Source organism: Sminthopsis crassicaudata, chromosome 4 (genome assembly GCF_048593235.1).
Source record: "Sminthopsis crassicaudata isolate SCR6 chromosome 4, ASM4859323v1, whole genome shotgun sequence".
Classification (NCBI taxonomy): domain Eukaryota; kingdom Metazoa; phylum Chordata; class Mammalia; order Dasyuromorphia; family Dasyuridae; genus Sminthopsis; species Sminthopsis crassicaudata.
In genome coordinates this window covers 467,391,129-467,410,387 of record NC_133620.1, presented here as the reverse complement: position 1 = coordinate 467,410,387, position 19,259 = coordinate 467,391,129, and the positions used below count along the sequence as shown (strand labels likewise).

The 19,259-nt window shown below is 41.9% G+C and overlaps 1 protein-coding gene across 1 annotated transcript in view; it reads right to left on the bottom strand.

Annotated features, from left to right (window-relative positions):
- KLHL6 (kelch like family member 6) overlaps positions 1-15,147 on the bottom strand; it is a 44,978-nt gene extending 29,831 nt beyond the window's left edge. The window contains exon 1 of the mRNA XM_074264201.1: positions 14,660-15,147. Within this exon, the coding sequence (XP_074120302.1) occupies positions 14,660-14,919 (260 nt within the window). The 5' untranslated portion in view covers positions 14,920-15,147. The remainder of the gene's footprint in view (positions 1-14,659) is intronic.
- Positions 15,148-19,259: the final 4,112 nt, after the last annotated feature.

Genomic DNA, 19,259 nt, shown 5'->3' with positions numbered 1-19,259 from the left:
AGTCTTGTTTAATCCTCTCTCATCTAAGCCATGATTTCATTTTCTAAGTTTCACATCACACTGGGTGCTCACAGCCCTAAGGGCACTGCAGCACTACAGGAGCAGATTTCCCAACCCCTACGCCATCTGTTTTGGCTGGTGATATTGGTACCTGTTGTATTTCAGGCTTTGCTCCTCACCTCCTGGCTTCTTTTAAACCTCTGCCCAGATCCCAGTTTCTGCCAAAAATTTTCCCTTTTCCTCTCCCCTACTGCTAGCCTCTCCCTTCTGAGATTATTCCCCATTTTCCTATGTATTTTATACTTCCATACATATTTGTGTGTTATCTTTCTCTCCTCCCATCTTAGAGTGCAAGCTCCTTGAGGGCAGGGACTGAATTTTTACCTGCATAGAATGAGTATTTAATAAATGTTTCTTGGCTGACTGACTGATCACAGCTAAGACACATTGGGAAACATGCCAAAAATTAAAATTAAAAACTGGCCCCGCCCAGCAATCCAACGAGTTTTTCCACCAAGCCATGTGGAGGGTGAGAAAAATGTTTTCGTTTCACTGAAGTCTCCACCTTCTCATAGACATTAATTTCGTCTTCAAGAAGTGTCTGTCATGCCTTCTGGGGTTTTTCCACTGTTTGTTTTAGTTTTGATTTTGGTAACCTGAGGTGTTCTACAAGACATGAGCTAATCTTGGGAGATAGTTTTCGGCACCTCTTATCTTTTTCTGTCTTATCCCTGGGCTTCTCCCCAACTCCATCCCTGGTTCTTTAAGTATAGATATAGCAGAAAAAAAAAAAAAACTTAGCCCTGGAGTTACAGATTTCTTATTGTTTGATTGTTTTTTCAATCTTTCATGACCCTTTCTTGACAGAGACACTGATGTGGTTGGCCATTTCCTTCTCCAGTCCATTTTACAGATGAGGAAACTGAGGCAGACTTGCCCAAGATTTCATAGCTATTAAGTGTCTGAGCCCAGATTTGAACTCATGAGGGTGAGTCTCCCTGACTCCAGGCCCGGAGCTCTATCCAATGTGACCATTAAGCTGCCAGAAAGGACTTTAGAGAACATGTAACTCAACCTCATTTAACCATTGAGAAAACTGTCACAGCAAGGTGAGATATCCTAGATTGCACAGGCTGTAAGTGATAGAGTCAGGATCAGAATTCAGACCCCCTGGCTTCAAATCTGTGTTCTTCCTACGGTACCACGCCACCTCAGTGGTGCATCGGTTGGTTCGTTCTCTCCCTGTTTTTACATTGCTGCCAGGAGCTTTTGCTTTGAATTCAACGTTTCTGCCTGGATCTGGAAATATGAGATATCATTGTGTGGGATCCTGTGGCTGTCAGAGCCCTCTGCGCACTTTCCACAGTGACTCCCTGATCCTCACAAGACACTTATGAAACCTAGGGTAGCTATTAAGCTCCACATTTCACAGCTGAAAAACAGGCCAAGAGCAAGTAAATTGCCCAATAATCACAGGGTGAGTCAGAGGGAAAGTTTGAAACAGAGCCTTAGCCACAAGACTGTCTGCCCCAGCAGCTGTGAAAACACCCAGGGGTCCCCATCTCAGCCCTAAGGAAACCAGGCTCTGAAGTTAAACAGAAGAAAAATCAGGATGCTCCAGCCTGCCCACCCTCATTCTATGACCTGGTTTGGGGGGACTCCAGTCTGGGGGGGGCAGGAAAAGAGGGAGCCTGGGGAAGTCTGCCCCAGAATCTGCAGGCCCAGTGGAGTAGGGAGGGAGGATGTTGGGAGAAAGGCCAGCCTGTTCCATTCCTGCATGGATCTATCCTTGAGACATTTTTTCCCTTAAATCAAACCCAAACTTTGCCTCTTTGAAACTCAGTCATTGTTCCTCCTGCCTTCCTCACCCCCCCCCCCCAAGCAGAACAAAACCAGTCCCTCTTCTATATATAAAAAACCCCAACTTTTAGCTGTAAAACTAGACTGAACCAGGGTTCCCCAGGGCTCCAGAAAAATAAAGATTCACAATCACTTGTAAGATGTAGAGAGCAGAGCAGAGGGTAATGTTGGGACAGGTATGAAGGTAAACATTCATCAGTCAATCAATGTTATTTATTTATTATTTTCATTTTCATATATTTATTTTCATTTATTTGTTTGTTTTGTTTAATTATTTAGTATTTTGTTTAATTTTTATTTTATTATTCATATTATTTATTATCTATATAATATTATAAAAGAAATAAATAGTATTTTCTAAGTGACAACTATATGTCGAGCCTGGTGCTGGGTGCTGAAGATCTAAAAATTAAGGAATGAATAAATCATTTAGTAAGCCCTTCTATGTGCAAAACGGAAACAATCTCTACTCTCCAGCAGCTGAGAGTCCAAGGTGCGGAGGGAACAAATGGACATGCAGAATAAACAATAGGGAGTTTGGGAGCAAGGGCACCCGCAGGTAGAAGTGGGGGGGGGGAAAGATTCTTGGAGCTTTGGGTCAGTGAACCCATTCTATGGGACAAAGGCAGGGAATTCCAGGGGTGAGGAATGGCCACGGAGATGGGGAATGGAATGCTGAGGATGAGGAAGAGAGAGAGAGAGAGTCCATCTGGTTGGGCCTCTGATCCTAACTCCATGCGAGTAGATAAATAAGGGCACCTTTCTGTGGTCAGTCAGGCGGAAACCTGGGCTTGTGGACAGAATTTTTGTTGGCCGCCCTTTTTGTTTCAGCTTTTTCTTCTTCTTGTGCTGGGGGGCCTGGACTATGACCTTGCTTCCTTCCACAGATCCATAGAGCCAATGACCAAGACATCGGGAATCCCATGATACGTCAAATCCAACCCAAATCTGGATGAGAATCCACTCTACAGTATGCTCCCCAGAGAGTCAACCAGCCTTTGCTTGAAGTTCTCCAGGGAGGTGAGATCTATGTTAAGACCCTTCTCAGTGTGAAGTTTTCCATTTCTGTCAAAAGCTCCTACAATAAAATAAGGCTCAACCAAGTCTCCTCCCTTCTCTACGTGATGGCCCTCCTAACACTTGAAGGCAATAATCTTGTCTCTCCTTTTCCACCTTGATTTTGGGTTTAATTTTTTTTTAAATTTTGATGTTAAATATTCCCTGCTTAACCCCATAGCATAACCCCAAGGTCTTTCAGGAGCCTGATTTCCCTCCTCTGGATGCTCTCCAGAATTGAACACGATGCTTGAAGCCTTAGTCAACCAGTAGGATTAACACCTTGATAGTCAGGGACCCCACATCTCTCTTGAGGTAGTCTAAGTTTTGGGGGCTGCTAAAGCACACTTTTATAAGTTTATAATTTATCGAGACCTACCCCCACCCAATATCATTTCTAGACATCATCTAGCTCCTTAAAAACAGGGGCTGTTTTATTTCTGTCTTTGTATCTCCAGTGCCTAGCACTAACAAATAAATGTTTGTTAATTATTTCTCTCTCCTAAAAAAAAATCATCCTGTATTCATGCCTTGATGTTGTATTTTGTACATTTTTCTACACCTATAAGTTGTTCGTCCTTATCATAAATCTAAAAATAAACAAGTATTTTTTATGTGTCAAGCACTGTGCTAGATGCCACAGATTCAGAGGCAAAATAAAATAAATATAAATAAATAAAATAAAATAAAATAAATAAATAAAATACCCTTGGGCAGCTTCTATTTTATGTCTGCCTGAGAGAAAAAATTATTTCATTCTTTGTATTTGCTTAATAAATATGAATGGAAAGGAATAAATGAATATTACCAGGTCTAAGAGACCCAGAGTAAAATTAGGACAACACTGGAAGAATTCTCCTTCCTGCTGACAAAGGCAGGGGAGTCTATTTGTCTGTCTCAAAGGCAAGCTCGTGGCTGTCCTCATTCTGGACCTCACTGAAGTCCCCACTTTCAGAGCCAGACATACCCCTATCTCAAGAGTGCTAGTATGGACTGAGGATGATCCTTAAGGAGATAGAGCGTGGTTACTGGGCTAGTGAACCCCTGAAAGCCTGAATCAGTCTGGAGTCCTTCCTGGGGACAAGTTTAGCTTCTGTTTTTCTGTTTTTAGTAACTACAACAGACAAATAAATAAGGGGGAGGGGAGAGAGTCTATTTTATTGTAGTTCTCCCAAGCTCAGAAGCTCAAGTTCTCAGCTAGTTAGCTTGTCACAATTAATAAAATACAGGCACTGGGGCAGAGGGGCCATTCCTGATCTTTCTGGGGAGCGTAACACCCAGAGCAAACTAGCCCTCAGTTCCCCCAAGATTCTGGGAGCTGGACAGAGAACCATGGGAGCTAGAATCCAAACACCACATCCCTCTAGGGCCATGTGCATCTGTAGCTAGAACAGGATCCTCTAGGGAGTCCAAAGACAAGATGTCCAAGTAGTTAATCTACTTGCAACTCTGAAGAGAAGAATAGAAGGAAAATCCCTTCATGACTAATCAGGAATTAGAGGCCGTTTGTAAACACAGGTCTCACACAAACACAGACACACACAATTAGCCATTCCACAGCCTCTCCTTCCTGGCTTTGAAAAATAGCCTAGAGCCCTTCCTTTGTGGTTTTTTCTTTGTTCCTTTATTTAAGAAGTCAGGATCCTGACAGTGTCAAAGATTTCAGCCATTATCACCCATATATTATAGATATTTATAATATAGAATATTATATATTACTCTTGTGCTTATAGCTTTCCAAGGCTTCAAAACATAGGTTATTGTGTAGATTTTTGGTAGCAGTTTTGGGGAGAACTAAACCTGTGGTATCTTTCATCTGGAGGTCTACTGGGAGAACTCTCTCTTTGGATGCATATCCCAAAGGCTTGATATTAAGTCACGTGGCCAGGCTCACCCAGCTCACAGTAGGTGACAAGGGTAGGACTGGAATCTCTGACCCAACTCCAAGCTTCCTCTCCAGGGTAAAGTGTATAGCAGAAAAGTGGGGAGGAAAGGTATAGCTCAGTCTTCCTAATAAAGGCCTCATTTCTAAAATATAGAGAGAATTGATTCAAATTTATAAGAATACAAGCTATTCCCCAATTGATAAATGGTCAAAGGTTATGAACAGCCAATTTCCAGATGAAGAAATTAAAGTCATCTATATTAACATGAAAAAAATATTCTAAATCACTATTGATACTCTGAGGTATCACCTCACACCTCTCAGATTGGCTAAGATGACAGGAAAAAATAATGATAAATATTGGGAGATGTGGGAAAACTGGGACACTAATGCATTGTTGGTAGAGTTGTGAATTGATCCAGCCATTTTGGAGAGCAATCTGGAATTATACGTAAAGCTCTGCAATTCCTTCACTCTAGCAGTCTCATAACTGGATCAGTGTCCCAAGGATATAATAAATAAGGGGAAAGGACACAGTTGTGTAAAAATGTTTGTAGCAGTTCTTTTTGTAACGGAATTAGAAATTGAGTGGATGCCCAACAGTTGGGGAATGGCTGTGTAAGGGCCCTTTAAATGGGCGGACACAGTGCATCGGGAGATTGAGGCCCGGAAGTAATTTCTGTGGATATTAGGACTGCCCTTGGGCGGGATCCTGGCCATATTGAGATAGTTTCGGAAAGGGTGACTCTCTCGCTGATTGGCTGTGTGTGTGACCTCACAGGCCCTATGTAAGCCCACTGCAGGCAGCAACCGCGCTCTTTAACCTCGTGCTGTTCACCCTGGCTCCCTAGCCTGGGTGGCCAAGCCAAGATGGGTAGCCAAAAGAGGTAAGGGTTTTGGTAGTGAACACATGGGTCTTCTGAGCAGGTGTTCACTCGGGAACCAACAAGTCAAGGCATCAGCTAGGGCATTATGTGAGTAGGTATAATAAAGGCTTTTAAGATTACATGTGGTTGTTCTTGAGTGCGCTACCGGTTATTAAGCTATAGATTCAAGAGATTGTGGCCAGAGACCTTAGAAGGCCTCAGAGGAGGCGAGCCGGGTAGAGCTTACACTGCAAAGGACAGTGGTCAAAGGTACTCTGGTGGGTCTAGGACAGACTAGTAATTGTAACTGCCAGGAGAGCACGCTACAAATGGCGCCCAACGTGGACACATAAGGAATTATCAGGTTTTGAAAATATTTAATATTCAGAATTAAGATTCTGAAAGATCCGGTAGAAACGCCACTTAAGAGGGAAGACAGAGAAACAATATGGACCCAGGTAAATCTGGGATCAGGCTCAAGGACACAGCTGAACATAATGCTTATATCAAGAGGTTAAAGAGCCAGATGGAAGATCTTTTAACAAAGATCACCACTGAAAAACAGCAGGAAGCTTGTAATCAAGCTCCACAAAGGCTATCCCCACACCTATTAGATATAGCTCCGAGAGGGAGCAACCTAGAGCTAGTGCGTATGTATGACAGTATAGAGTACGAAATGCCACAGCAAGAGTTGCTGGAATTGCAGGTTAAACTACAGATGGAGATAGAGAAAGAAGAAAAAGCTAGGTTACTACAGATAGAACAGGAAGAGTTCAAACCAGTGGCTGAAACTAAGGAAGGAAATAAACGAATCACATGGACTTCAGTTGTAGAAATTCTTCTTAGCATTTTGTTGGTTTACCTCCTGCATTGTTGTTTTAAGGAATTTATCCATTACTCTTCCATTGAGAAGAAGTTTAGTTCTTTTTATGTGCAAAGCTCAGGTTTGATTTTAAATCAGCCTTTGGGGAATTTTCCAATTCTTCTTCCCTCTGCCTCACCTTCTTGGGCCAAGGGAGAAGGGGGAGGAGGAAAAGGAAGGGCGATAATATCATCAGCACTGCCCATTAATCCATTTAAAACTCCTGTGTCTTCATTTCAAAGGACCGGAGTAGGCTTTATGCCCCAAGGCAAAAAGGAATTGTGGGGTATTGAGTATAATCAGAAAAGTTTTAAAAATACAGTTCAGTTAATTTCTAAGAAACCTTACAGGGATAAGATCTTGCAGTTAGAGAGAGTGGAATTTTATACTTGTAAAACTGCTAAGATCGTCTTTGGAGAGTTGGAACTCCTCTTTTATTACCTCGTGGATTTTCCACTTCCACAGGTGAGCTTGATTTCCCAACCCCCTACGGGTACTTATAAAACAGTGTTTATGTTTAGAATGGGTTGGAAAATTGTTGTTTTAATCACTAGAATAAATAGACAGTGTGTGATCTTTGACCCAGGAGGAAAAGTAATATCAGATTTATTGATTCACACTCCTGAAGTACAATTCGGTATCAGAAACTCAAACTTTGATTTTTAGGCAAAAGAATTCAGGGATATAGCCGAGTGTTCTAGTAAAGTCATTACTGCACAGACTATCCCCAAGATCTTCTCTTCTAAACAAGAGAAGGGAATTTTGGGATATGTGATTGCTTAGAATTTTTAAATTTTGATTTTACATTTTTAAACATTTTTGATTTTACATCTTCAAAGTATTTTGATTTTACATTTTAAAGTTATTTTGGTTTTATATTTTTAATCTATTTTGGTTTTACATTTTTAAATTCTTTGCCTTTTACCTTAGCAATGCACTTCGGGCATACACAGAAAGTGCAGCTAAGTGACAGACTGACTAACTTTTGTCTGACTTTTGATCTTTTTGACAACAACTTTGTTTCCACTGTGATGTGGAAAGGCCTGGATGGCATTTGGAAAGGCCCAAGTTGGGCCCTGGGTACATTCCTTCCTAGGTGCAGATCCAGCAGTAGAGTTCATCCCCACCAGAGACATTTGTAACCTGGGGATCCAAGAGAAGGACCAGACAACAGCCTAGAGAGACCAGCCAGATGTCCGCAGCCCTTCAGACGCTGATGGCAGCGATGCCCCTCCTGACCGTGACCAGAGACACCAGACACAGTTCCAGTGTTGCAGCTGAAATGGACTGTTTTGGGTGATACGCAATATAAAGACTGTAAATGGACAATGGGCCTGCTTGCTTCTCCCGTGGCCACTTGCCATATGGTGGCCTGGGAAGAGGCTTTGCCCTATGCTTTCTATTGAAGGACTATGCTTTTAAATTAGTGGATGAAAAACCAACACACCCACCTGCCGTTGTTATTGAGACAATGTTACTGGACATGACTTTGCTTATGTGCACCTGTGAAACTAGAATTGTTCTAGAATTGTGAAAAGTGCAATAGAGAATTGTGATAAGCTAGAATTGTTCTAGAATTGTGAAAAGTGCAATAGAGAATTGTGATAAGCTAGAATTGTTCTAGAATTGTGAAAAGTGCAATAGAGAATTGTGATAAACTAGAATTGTTCTAGAATTGTGAAAAGTGCAATAGAGAATTGTGATAAGCTAGAATTGTTCTAGAATTGTGAAAAGTGCAATAGAGAATTGTGATAAACTAGAATTGTTCTAGGAGTGTGAAAAGTGCAACAGAAAATTGTAAGAAACTAGAATTGGTCTAGAACTGTGATAAATGTAACTAGAATTGTGACAACCTACCTACTGATATTTGTTAACTAGAATTGTGATGTTTTACCTTGTTGACTTCCCACCTCAGTGTTGACATCCTACCTCATTGGCATCCAACCTCTTTGGCCTATTATCTCAAGTATGACTTTGATGAATGGGTTGAACATTTGGGCCACTGTTGAGCCTGGTTCTCATTGTCATACTTCTGTTTACTGATCTGCTGCTTTGTACCTCCTTGGGCATAACACTCTGTCATCTCATGGATCAAGTGAACTATAGCTGGTGCTAAAAGTTTAGCTTGGTGAGATGTGCGGTTCCCGCAAAACAAGAGAAAGGGAATTGTAAGGGCCCTTTAAATGGGCGGACACAGTGCATCGGGAGATTGAGGCCCGGAAGTAATTTCTGTGGATATTAGGACTGCCCTTGGGCGGGATCCTGGCCATATTGAGATAGTTTCGTAATGGGTGACTCTCTCGCTGATTGGCTGTGTGTGTGACCTCACAGGCCCTATGTAAGCCCACTGCAGGCAGCAACTGCCCTCTTTAACCTCGTGCTGTTCACCCTGGCTCCTAGCCTGGGTGGCCAAGCCAAGATGGGTAGCCGAAAGAGGTAAGGATTTTGGTAGTGAACACATGGGTCTTCTGACCAGGTGTTCACTCGGGAACCAACAAGTCAGGGCATCAGTTAGGGCATTATGTGAGTAGGTATAATAAAGGCTTTTAAGATTACACGTGGTTGTTCTTGAGTGCGCTACCGGTTATTAAGCTATAGATTCAAGAGATTGTGGCCAGAGACCTTAGAAGGCCTCAGAGGAGGCGAGCCGGGTAGAGCTCACACTGCAAAGGACAGTGGTCAAAGGTACTCTGGTGGGTCTAGGACAGACTAGTAATTGTAACTGCCAGGAGAGCACGTTACATGGCTGAATAAATTATAGTATATTAAGGGAATGGAATATTATTGTTGTATAGAAAAATGATGAGCTGGCTGATTTTAGAAAAGCCTGGAAAGACCTACATGAACTGATGCTGAGTGAAGTGAGCAAATCCAAAAGAACACTGTACACAAGTAACAACAAGATCATATGATGATCAACTGGGAGGGACTTGGCTCTTCTCAACAATGAAATGATTCAAGGCAATTCCAATAGACTTGGGATGGAAAATGCCAGTCTCATCTAGACAGAGAACTATGAAGATGGAATGGAGATCGAAGCATAGTATTTTCATCTTTTGCTTGTTTTTACTTTCTCATGTTTTTTTTTTTCCTTTTAGAGCTTATTTTTTCTTGTACAACTGACAAATATGGAAATATGTTTAAAAGGAATGCACATATTAACCGTATCAGATTGCTTGCTGCCTTGCTAAAGGAGGGAGGTGGGGAAGAAAGAATTTGGAACATGAAGTATTGTAAGAATAAATGTTGAAAATTGTCTTTGAGTATATTTGGAAAGATAAAATACTGATGAAAATTTTAAAAGGAGAATACATTTTTATTTTCACTAATCTCTAATTGAAATTGAAAACTTCCATCAATTAGTTTAAAAGATTATTTAGAGAAAAATGATGATGACCAAAGGGAATACAAACACACACACACACACACACACACACACACACACACGACCCCAGCATTCCTCTAATAAACCCTACTAGTAGAGAAACAGATGCCTATGTTAGGAGAGAAATTTTCTTCACTGAAAGTTTCTTACACTAATGAAATCAAAGGTATATTTTTTTATTAAAAAAAAATAAAATAAACATCTTCTTTAAATCCTACTTCAGTGATTGATATGACCTGAAAATAATCTTGGGTTCTTAGGGATTGTGTCAAGTAGTGCTACAAGCTCTGACAAGATCTACTAGACTAGAAAGGCTTTGGACATGGGCTTAGTAGTGGTCTGGGCCAGTTGTCCAAGGAATAATTGGGTAAGTAGAGCAGAGGTCACCAGTGAGACCAGGCTAGCTACAGAGGGATGGATTGGATCCATTTAATGGACAAAATTATAAAACAATCCTTCATTCCTTATAGGAGCCTTCGTGCTCCTATAGTTATAGTTGAGGTCCTCTTTGACAGTCCGGTGAAATCTAGATTTTTTTAATGCATAAAATAAAATAGGGAGAATTACAGGGGAAATCAAATTTAATGAAATTAAGTTTTAAAAGATTTAAATAAATTCATGGACTCTTTAAAATTGATATTCAGACCCATGGACTCTTGCTTACAAGCCCCCAGATTAGAGGTTGCTAAAAAGTCAATTAGTTCTTAGATCATTTAGGAATTTTAAATCTTGACACTTTGTAAGCCATGACCAACAGAGTCACTGACTTTTAGAGAAACTGAACCCCATAAATGCTGACAAATTATTATGATAAAATCAGAAGATAAAAGAACAACAGCTCAGTGGAGAGATGGTTATCCCATCTCTTCATCAAACTTGTTTTTATCATGTACTGATATATGGGTATGTTCACAAATCTGCAGATAGGAAGCATCAGATCATGGGCCATGAGGTTCTGCTCCCTTGGAGAGCTTTTAATGAATGTAGGCAAACACACAACAATAAGAACAGGTTGGGGTTCTGGGTCTAAACCAACATCCATTGCAGAAAATAAAAATATGGAGAAATTTTATGAAAAAGATCTTCCATACTGAGTCCACCCAAACCCAGACACTCAATGATTTCAACCTGAGGAGGGACACAGCGGACAACAGTGAAAATGTTGTTGGAAAATATGTTTGAGGTCAAAAAATGAAAGAAGTCAGAAGCAGGTAACTCTGGAGAAGCTGCCCATGCAAAGAAAACTCATGGATGCTCTCTACTCATTAATTTCACACCGACTTTAATATCCTTAGGTTACGTGTGAACTAAATGATAAAAATGTCATTTAAAGGTTCCAGTAAGATGGGTAGAGTGAGATGTTATCATCAATTGTCTCTGATATGTTTGGGGTTTTTTCACTTATGTTTTCTTTCCCAAACTATTGACAATTGAGAAAAGTGACCTCTTAGATGTAGAAGACCGTGGGGACAGAATGTTGCATTCAATATTGTATTCTTTTTTCTTCTACATCCCCATGGTCCCAATGATAAACACTATAGATACTCAATAGTGAGTGATTAATTTTTTTCACGATGAATACTTTCTTCATTCAATAATTCAGAATTTCCTAAGTTATAGATAAAATAGTCTCAAGTTTAAGGAGGACTAGGAATGGGATTTTATAGAAAGTGAAATTTTAGTCATTTTAGCTTTAGCTGTTAATGAATAGTCTTATCAACAAAAGTTCAAACACCAAATTCCAAGAAGTAAGGAAATGATGTAAAGAATTCTAACAGCTCCAACCCCAAATGTTTAAACACTCTGAAAAATGGGAAATAAACAAAAGACGCTGATTTTGTCTGGATCTTATGGGAATTTAGTCCATGCCAGAGTCCCTGCATTATAGAGAAGGATGGAAGATTCTAAACCCAACCAGCTCACAAAATGATGAAAAGCTGTTGAAGAAAAAACAGACCTGCTTGGCCCGAGACCTAGCCAAGCCAAATAAGACTGAGTGGAGGCCAAACCCACCATTCTACAAATGAGGAGTTGGGACCCAGAATGTTGATCCGGTCCAGGTCACAAAGAGCCAAGGTCTGAGCCCCTACCCTTTTTCTTCAAATTCAGTGCACTCCCAACATATCCTGTCAGTCTAGGAGTGTTCAGAGATGAAACGAAGAGGACGACAAGCAGACGGGAAATGAAACAATTCTTCCAGCAATTAATAGCAGTCAACGTCGAGAATATGTAAAAGTGGAAAAGGAAGTGGGCTGGCGGGATAGAAAGGAGAGACAACACAGAACCAGCGGGAGGCAACATGGCTATGTCTGATACATTAAGGAAACCTAAGAAAGAATCACACAAAATGAAAATGGAAGGAGTGAGATTTGCAGTATTGGAGGGATTGCTCATAGGCCGAAATGACTGTCAACAAAGTATGGATTCTCAGGCCATCTAGGCCAAATCCTTCATTTACAGGTGACGAACTGAGGTGAAGGGATGCTAAGTAATTTGCCCAGTATCCCATTCATGGACATTAAAGGTCAAAGAAACCAAGATTCTCTGGCTCCATGACTAGTAGTCTCTTTTCCTAGATTTTGCTATCTTTTCTCTTCCATATAATAATGACAAATCCAATATGAAGACCCAACAAAGTAGTCTGTTTGTGTTAGGAGCCCTCAATAATTAATTGGTCCCATGTGGATCTTCTTACCCTCCCCCCTATCTGTGGATGGCATCAATCCTGAGAAAATAAGTTAACAAAGAAAATGTCTTTTATGTCATTTATGAGGCAAATATTATTCAGTATCTGCTAGGAGAAGAGTCTGCTCTGCTGGGTTTTTTCAATGTGTTCATTGCTACAGTTGTATGATGGGAAGAAGTGTATGAACTAATATGGAGGGAAGCAAGCAGAACCAGGAGGTCAGCCTGGTCATAATAATGTAAATGGAAACAACCTTGAACGGTGGCTTCTGAATAACTGTCACGCTCATTTGTGGTGTCAGGGGACAGATGATGTTCTCCCAGGAGGGAGGTGGAGAGCTAGTGATGCAGAATGTTATATATGACCTCAAACACCAGGCCGGTATGAGTTGGTTTAGTTTAAATATTTTTGTTTGGTATAAAGAAGGGTTCAATGGGGGCGGGGCAGAGAAAGGGGTGGGAAATTGGGAAATAACTATAGCAAAAATACAAAAAGAATTGTTAAAAAAAATACAAAAAGAATTGTTTTTTTCTCTGTGATCTAAAATACTGAGTCCAAAGATCCCTTTCCTTGATTCAAGAAGAATTATCATATGATTTCTCCTTTCTCCATAGCAGTGACTCTTGATACTTTGCAGCCATGGGATACCTGGACGCCAAATTTTGATCAACACCTTGTTGCTTATATTCCCGGAATGGAAAAAAGGTTGAGTCTGAGACCAGAAATCTTGGGGTTAACATCTTTCCTCCTTATCGTCTGGGTGTGATGTGTGATGAAAACCCAGGCAAATCTTCTCTGAGCCTACCTGCTCTTTGACATTCCTTCCAGCTCTATAGTTATGATCATGTCATTCTAGTCACTTTTCTAGGCCTCAGTTTCCCCAGCAGTAGAATAAGAATGAGGGGCTTGGTGACTTCTGAGTCATTCTACAGCTGGACTCCTATGATCCTTTAACTAGAAAAATTTAAAGTCCCCTCTACCTTTAAATCTATGCTCCTATGATTTTCCTATTAGTCAAGTCAACAAGCATTTTAAAATCACCGACTATGTCCCAGGGTGCTGTGCTAAGTTCTGGGGATACCAAAAAACCCCAAAACAAACAAACAAACAAAAAATACCAGAATACAGTCCCTGCTCTCCAAAAACTCACAAGCTAATGAAGGAGAACATGTAAACATCTGTGTACACTCAACAAATATGGGATAAAGAAGTAATCAACAGAGGGAAAGCATAGAGTTAAAAGGGATGGGAATGACTTCCTTTAGAATGTGGGATTTCAGCTGACGCCTAAAGGAAACCCGGAAGTGAAGAGGATGAGGGAGGGAATTCTAGGAATAGAGGACAGAAAATGAGCGTTATCCATTAGATGGAGATAAGGCTAATCGATTAGACAGAGACTTCAATGTGATATAAACATTCAGCAGCCTCCTTTGTCCGGGTCCTTGAAATTACCCCTTCTCCCTCTGCTCCCCAAAATCTCCCCAAACTCCTTAATTATAGGATCATAAATCTACATTTGGAAGAGACACAGACCATCTAATTCCACAAAGTCCTTTTATAAATGGAGATGCTCAAACCCAGGAAAGGTGAAGTGGCAAGAGTGTCAGCATCAGGATTTGAACTCAGGTCAGTACTCTTCACTACAGCCCAGAGCCTCCTCAGCAATTCATGTTAGAACTCGGAAAAAAGGAGGGACTCTGGTTTTACATCCCGTTTCTGTAGGACTGTTCCAAAGAACAAAGCCGAGAATTGTGCCAAATTAAAAACAAAATGACCGGACTCTGCAAGACTCGGGAGTTTCAGTTCATCTCCTCTTGCTCTGCAATGAGTCCACTCGGCTTAGACTTCCGGCTAAATGTGTGCTCAAATGGTCAGTTTTCTGTGACAATCTATGTTCGCCATCTCTGGGCATCTCCCCTTAGCTGATTTTCAAGCCATAGCTATGGCTTCCTATCAATTTGTTCTATCAATCAGTCTATCTATCAATCAGTTTTAGCAGCGGCGAGAATTTTTGTTCAGACCAATGGCCCGGGCGCCTCTGGTTCTGGGTCTCACGTACCTGAAGTAATTGCTGGCCGCAGCAAGCACTGCCCGGTGGCAGGAGAACTCCTGCACGTCCACACACAAGATGACATCGGTCAGGGAGTTCTCCAGTCGGAGGTTCTCCAGGCCATTCTGAAGATTTCTCGAGAGCTCCGTATCATCAAATTTCACTTTTTCGCCATTCAAGATCTCCACCAGATCTCCTCTCTTCCTGGAGTGGCCTTCGTCCAGAGGAGTGAGGGGTCCCTCCAGACCTTTCTCCACAGTGTCCCCCATGTTTCGGGGGGCACCGTGTCATCCCGTCACTGCTCCAGTCGAAAAGAGCTCTGATGTTGCACCCAGGTCACACCGAAGGGGCGAAGCAGATTTCCTGTCCGGGGCCCTCCACTTATCAACAGCTGTCACACACACACACACAACAGGAAACCTTGCACTTTCTCATCCTGTTGCTACAAATGAGGGCAACTTCTTTTTTTTCTTCTTTCTTTGAAATATAACCACGTTCAGAAACGGCCCCAGACAAACATCCGAAGGGAGACGCAAGGGGTGATTCGGATGGCAGAGCCCATTTAGAGTCAGAAGATGTCTCATACGTCATCGAGTCAGAAGAAACTTGAAAGAGCTTTGCTCGGGCTCACATATAGAGAGGGCCACAGAGAGAGTCCAGACGCTACCACAAAGCCTGGATTTGATTTCAAATCACAGGATTTGAATTCGGGTCTTCCTAACCCAGGGCAGTTTTTGGAAAGAGCTGGGGGCCTACAGTCAGGAGAATCTGTGTTCAAATCCAGCCTGAGGTACTTATTAGCTTGTGGGCAAGTCACTTCTCCCTGTTTGCCTCAGTTTACCTATCTGTAAAATGAGCTGAAGAAGGAAATGACAATGATAACTAATTCTAATGTCTTTGCTGAGAAAACCCCAAATGGGGTCATGAAGAGTCAGACATGACTAAATAACAACTTCCTGATTCCAGCTCTCTATCAAGCTGGTATTAAACTAGGAACTTCTTTTGCTTTCTTTGAATCTCCAGTGCCTAGAATATAGTAGGTGCTTAATAAATGCTCATCAACTGACTGATTAGAGCAGTTTTCTATCTTAATATCAATTATCAAGTGTAATGGTGGTCTTTGGTCCTGGTTATTGACTATATTTTAATCTCTCTAAATGAAACCCTGTGTTTCCTGGGAAAATTTGGGGAGTTTTCCTGAACTGGTGGAAAGTTAGAGAGCTAGAAGGTGATATGTAAGAAGACTGGGGGTGGGTGGAAAAGGAAAAAAAAAAAACATTTATTAAGCACTTACTAAATATCAGATACTGTGCTAAGCCCTTTACAAATCTTATCTCATTTGCTCCTCCCAACCCTCCTAGGACACACATAATAATGTGATCCCCATTTTGTAGTTGAGGAAACTGAATCAGAGTTAAGTGACTAGCCCAGGGTCACACAGCTAAGAGTCTGGATTTGAATTCCTGTTCTAGCATTCTATCCACTAAGCCACCTAACGGAGACCAGATTATACAAAGCTTTCCATATCCCAAAGAGTTTATATATGATCACAAAAACAGAAAAGACTTACGCTCAATCCCATAATCAAGCAAGAAAACTTTCCTCCAGCTTCCCTTGAGGAATTATGACAATGACTTAAAATACTATACTTATGACTTGAGTTGCTAGGGAACAACTCAACTTTCTCCTGCCGGTGGGTCCCCCTATTCTGGTTGGGAAAGAACTTAGGGGAGGGTCAGCCAGTCCCCCTATACCTGCACAAGTCACATGACTTGAGTCATCACTATTATGTTCATGCACCATTTTATGTCTAGTCTGCAGCCTGGCACATCCCTGTTATAAGGAAGCAAGTATATACCCATTCATGGCCTATTCTGAGCATTACTGTGGGAGAAGGGGGTACCTTGCTCAATTCCTCTTAGCATTTGCCTACTACAAGTGGAGAAATAATAGGAGGTGAAATGGCTCCCTTCCTCACTTTCCCTGACATTTCCTTTTGCACACATTTACTATAAAAAGATACAGAGGGAATACTGGCTTTGACTACAGGTCTTTGTTTACCCAGAGAATCATAGTCACTTTTATCCACACTTCAAAAGAAAATGGAGTCTCTCAGGAGACGCACAAAGGGATCTGGGTTGAGCAACAGAAAAGGGCTATTGGGAGGGGGAACAGTAAGGAAGTGAAACAAAGCGAGGGATATTGCCACTAAGACTACATCTGGCATCGGAGGCCTGGAAGAGGTAAAGGGGAAAAGGATCACAGAATTTTGTTCTCCCTTCCCCTCTGCACTTCCCCTTCCCCATTGCCCACCAATGACTGCAGCCCCTGCCCAGACCCTCTGCTGGCAATGAGACAAGGTGAAAAATAAAGCTCATGGCTGGGAAGGAAGTGGTTCCACTTCAAAATTCAGTTCTATTTAAGTAAGATGCATTAACTATCATTATATGAAAAGCAGCGTGCTGGATTCTGGGAATAAATACAAAATGAAGCACTTCTTACCCCCAAGGAGTTCATAGTTTACTATGGGCGTGTGACACGTACATAGGAAAATAAACCCAAAGTCATTCATGGAGCATCCGCTGGGGACCTGAGAAGCTCATGGAACAAGGACCCTCAAGAACTGGAGAGGCCCCTCTCTACACGAGCAAGAGTCATTTAGTTGGCCTAGGACTGAATTTCATCTTGTTTAAATGAGGTGGAGGTCAAGTGGACAAAACGACTTGTGATGTCCCTTGCAGATCTATAGCTATGGCCCTATGAAGTCTTCTCTAAAATAAGGGGGTTAACTACATGGCCTCTGATGTGTTTTTGTGCTCTTAAACTAAGGCCCTGCGGTCTCAGTGAAGATGAGGAAGGAATCAGTAAGTATTTGTTTAAGTGCTGGGAGTACAGAGATGAAAGGAGAGAGGGAAAAAGGGAGGGAGGGAGCCTAATCAGCCTAATCAGCATTTTTTACTTCTTCATTTCCCTGGGAAGTTGCCTTTCTGACTCTAGACCAACATGGCCACTTTTAACTGACAAGTTAGTCCCTCCTGTCCTAAGTGAAGGGGTGTGTGTGTGTGTGTGTGTGTATGTGTCTGTGTATGTGTGTCTGTGTGTGTCTGTGTTACAACTGGAGGAACGGACATCCTGGGAGCAGTCTCCAAATGGCATTGTGGGAATGGACCCTGAAAATGCAGAAACCATGGTGAGAAACAGCCCAGGAAACAGCGGCAGAGCTGCCACCACAAGGTCAGCAGCACAGAGGTGGAGCCCAGATCTAGGAGCCCTATCTTTGTTGAGCTCCCAGGGAGTGGGATGGGGGGAGAGGGCAGATGCACAGCAAGAAGGTCCTCATTTCCTTCTCCTTCCCTCTCCCTTCCCAAGAGAGGCTTACCTGTTCTCAAAATCTTAATAGTTGTTTGCTTTCTTTTTCCTTCCTTGCCCAAATGTAGCAAAGAAAGACAAAAAAGGGAATGTCTTAGAGGTTGAGAGAAGAGAAACAGTGAGAGAGACAAACACAGACATGGAGAGACAGAGATAGAGAGATAGAGACACAGAAAGACACACAGAGAGAGAAGAGAGAGAGACAGAGACAGAGGGATAGAGACAGAGAAAGACACCCAGAGAGAAGAGACAGAGAGACATAAGCATAGACATAGAGAGAAATGGATAGAGAAACACAGAGAAAAAGAAACAGACAGTAAGAAAGACAAAATGAGAGAGACAGAGACAGAGAAATAGAGAGAGAGAGAGAGAGAGAGAGACAGAGAGAGAGAGACAAAGAGAGAGAGAGAGACAGAGAGACAGAGAGAGAGAGACAGAGAGACAGAGAGAGACAGAGAGAGAGAGAGAGACAGAGAGACAGAGAGAGAGACAGAGAGAGAGAGAGAGAGAGAGAAAGAGAGAGAGACAGAGAGAGAGAGACAGAGAGAGAGAGACAAAGAGAGAGAGAGACAGAGAGACAGAGAGAGAGAGACAGAGAGACAGAGAGAGACAGAGAGAGAGACAGAGACAGAGAGACAGAGAGAGAGACAGAGAGAGAGAGAGAGAGAGAGAAAGAGAGAGAGACAGAGAGAGAGACAGAGAGAGAGACAGAGAGAGAGAGAGACAGAGAGAGACAGAGAGAGAGAGAGAGAGACAGAGAGACAAAGAGAGAGAGAAATTTTTTCAGAAGAGGCAAGGTATTTCCTGAAATAGGAAGTAGAGCAAACAAAAGAAACTACTGGTTAAATTTTATCCAGAGCAAAGAAAGAAACATAGACTTTCCCCTTCCTTGGTAAAGGAGACTGTGATGCACTAGATATGGTCTGAGAAGTGGGGTCCTGAGTATTTCTCTTTCCCAGGGTGTTTTTCTTCCTTCCCCTAGTGTGAAAGAAAGATCAGCAGTGAAAAGGGGAGGAGTAAAGAGAAGGGCTAGAGGTACACCTGAGCTGAGGGACTGAGGGAATTGACGGGAAAGACTAGCACAATCTACACAAAGGTGAGGGCTGGTGAGAACTAACAACTCCTACAGTCCGCATAGCCCCCCACCTCTGTAAGGAATTAGTAAAGGGATGCTGCAGGATCACTTAGAAGAGGCGAGATTTCATGATCCTATACCTAATGAGAAGACCGTCTTCTCTTA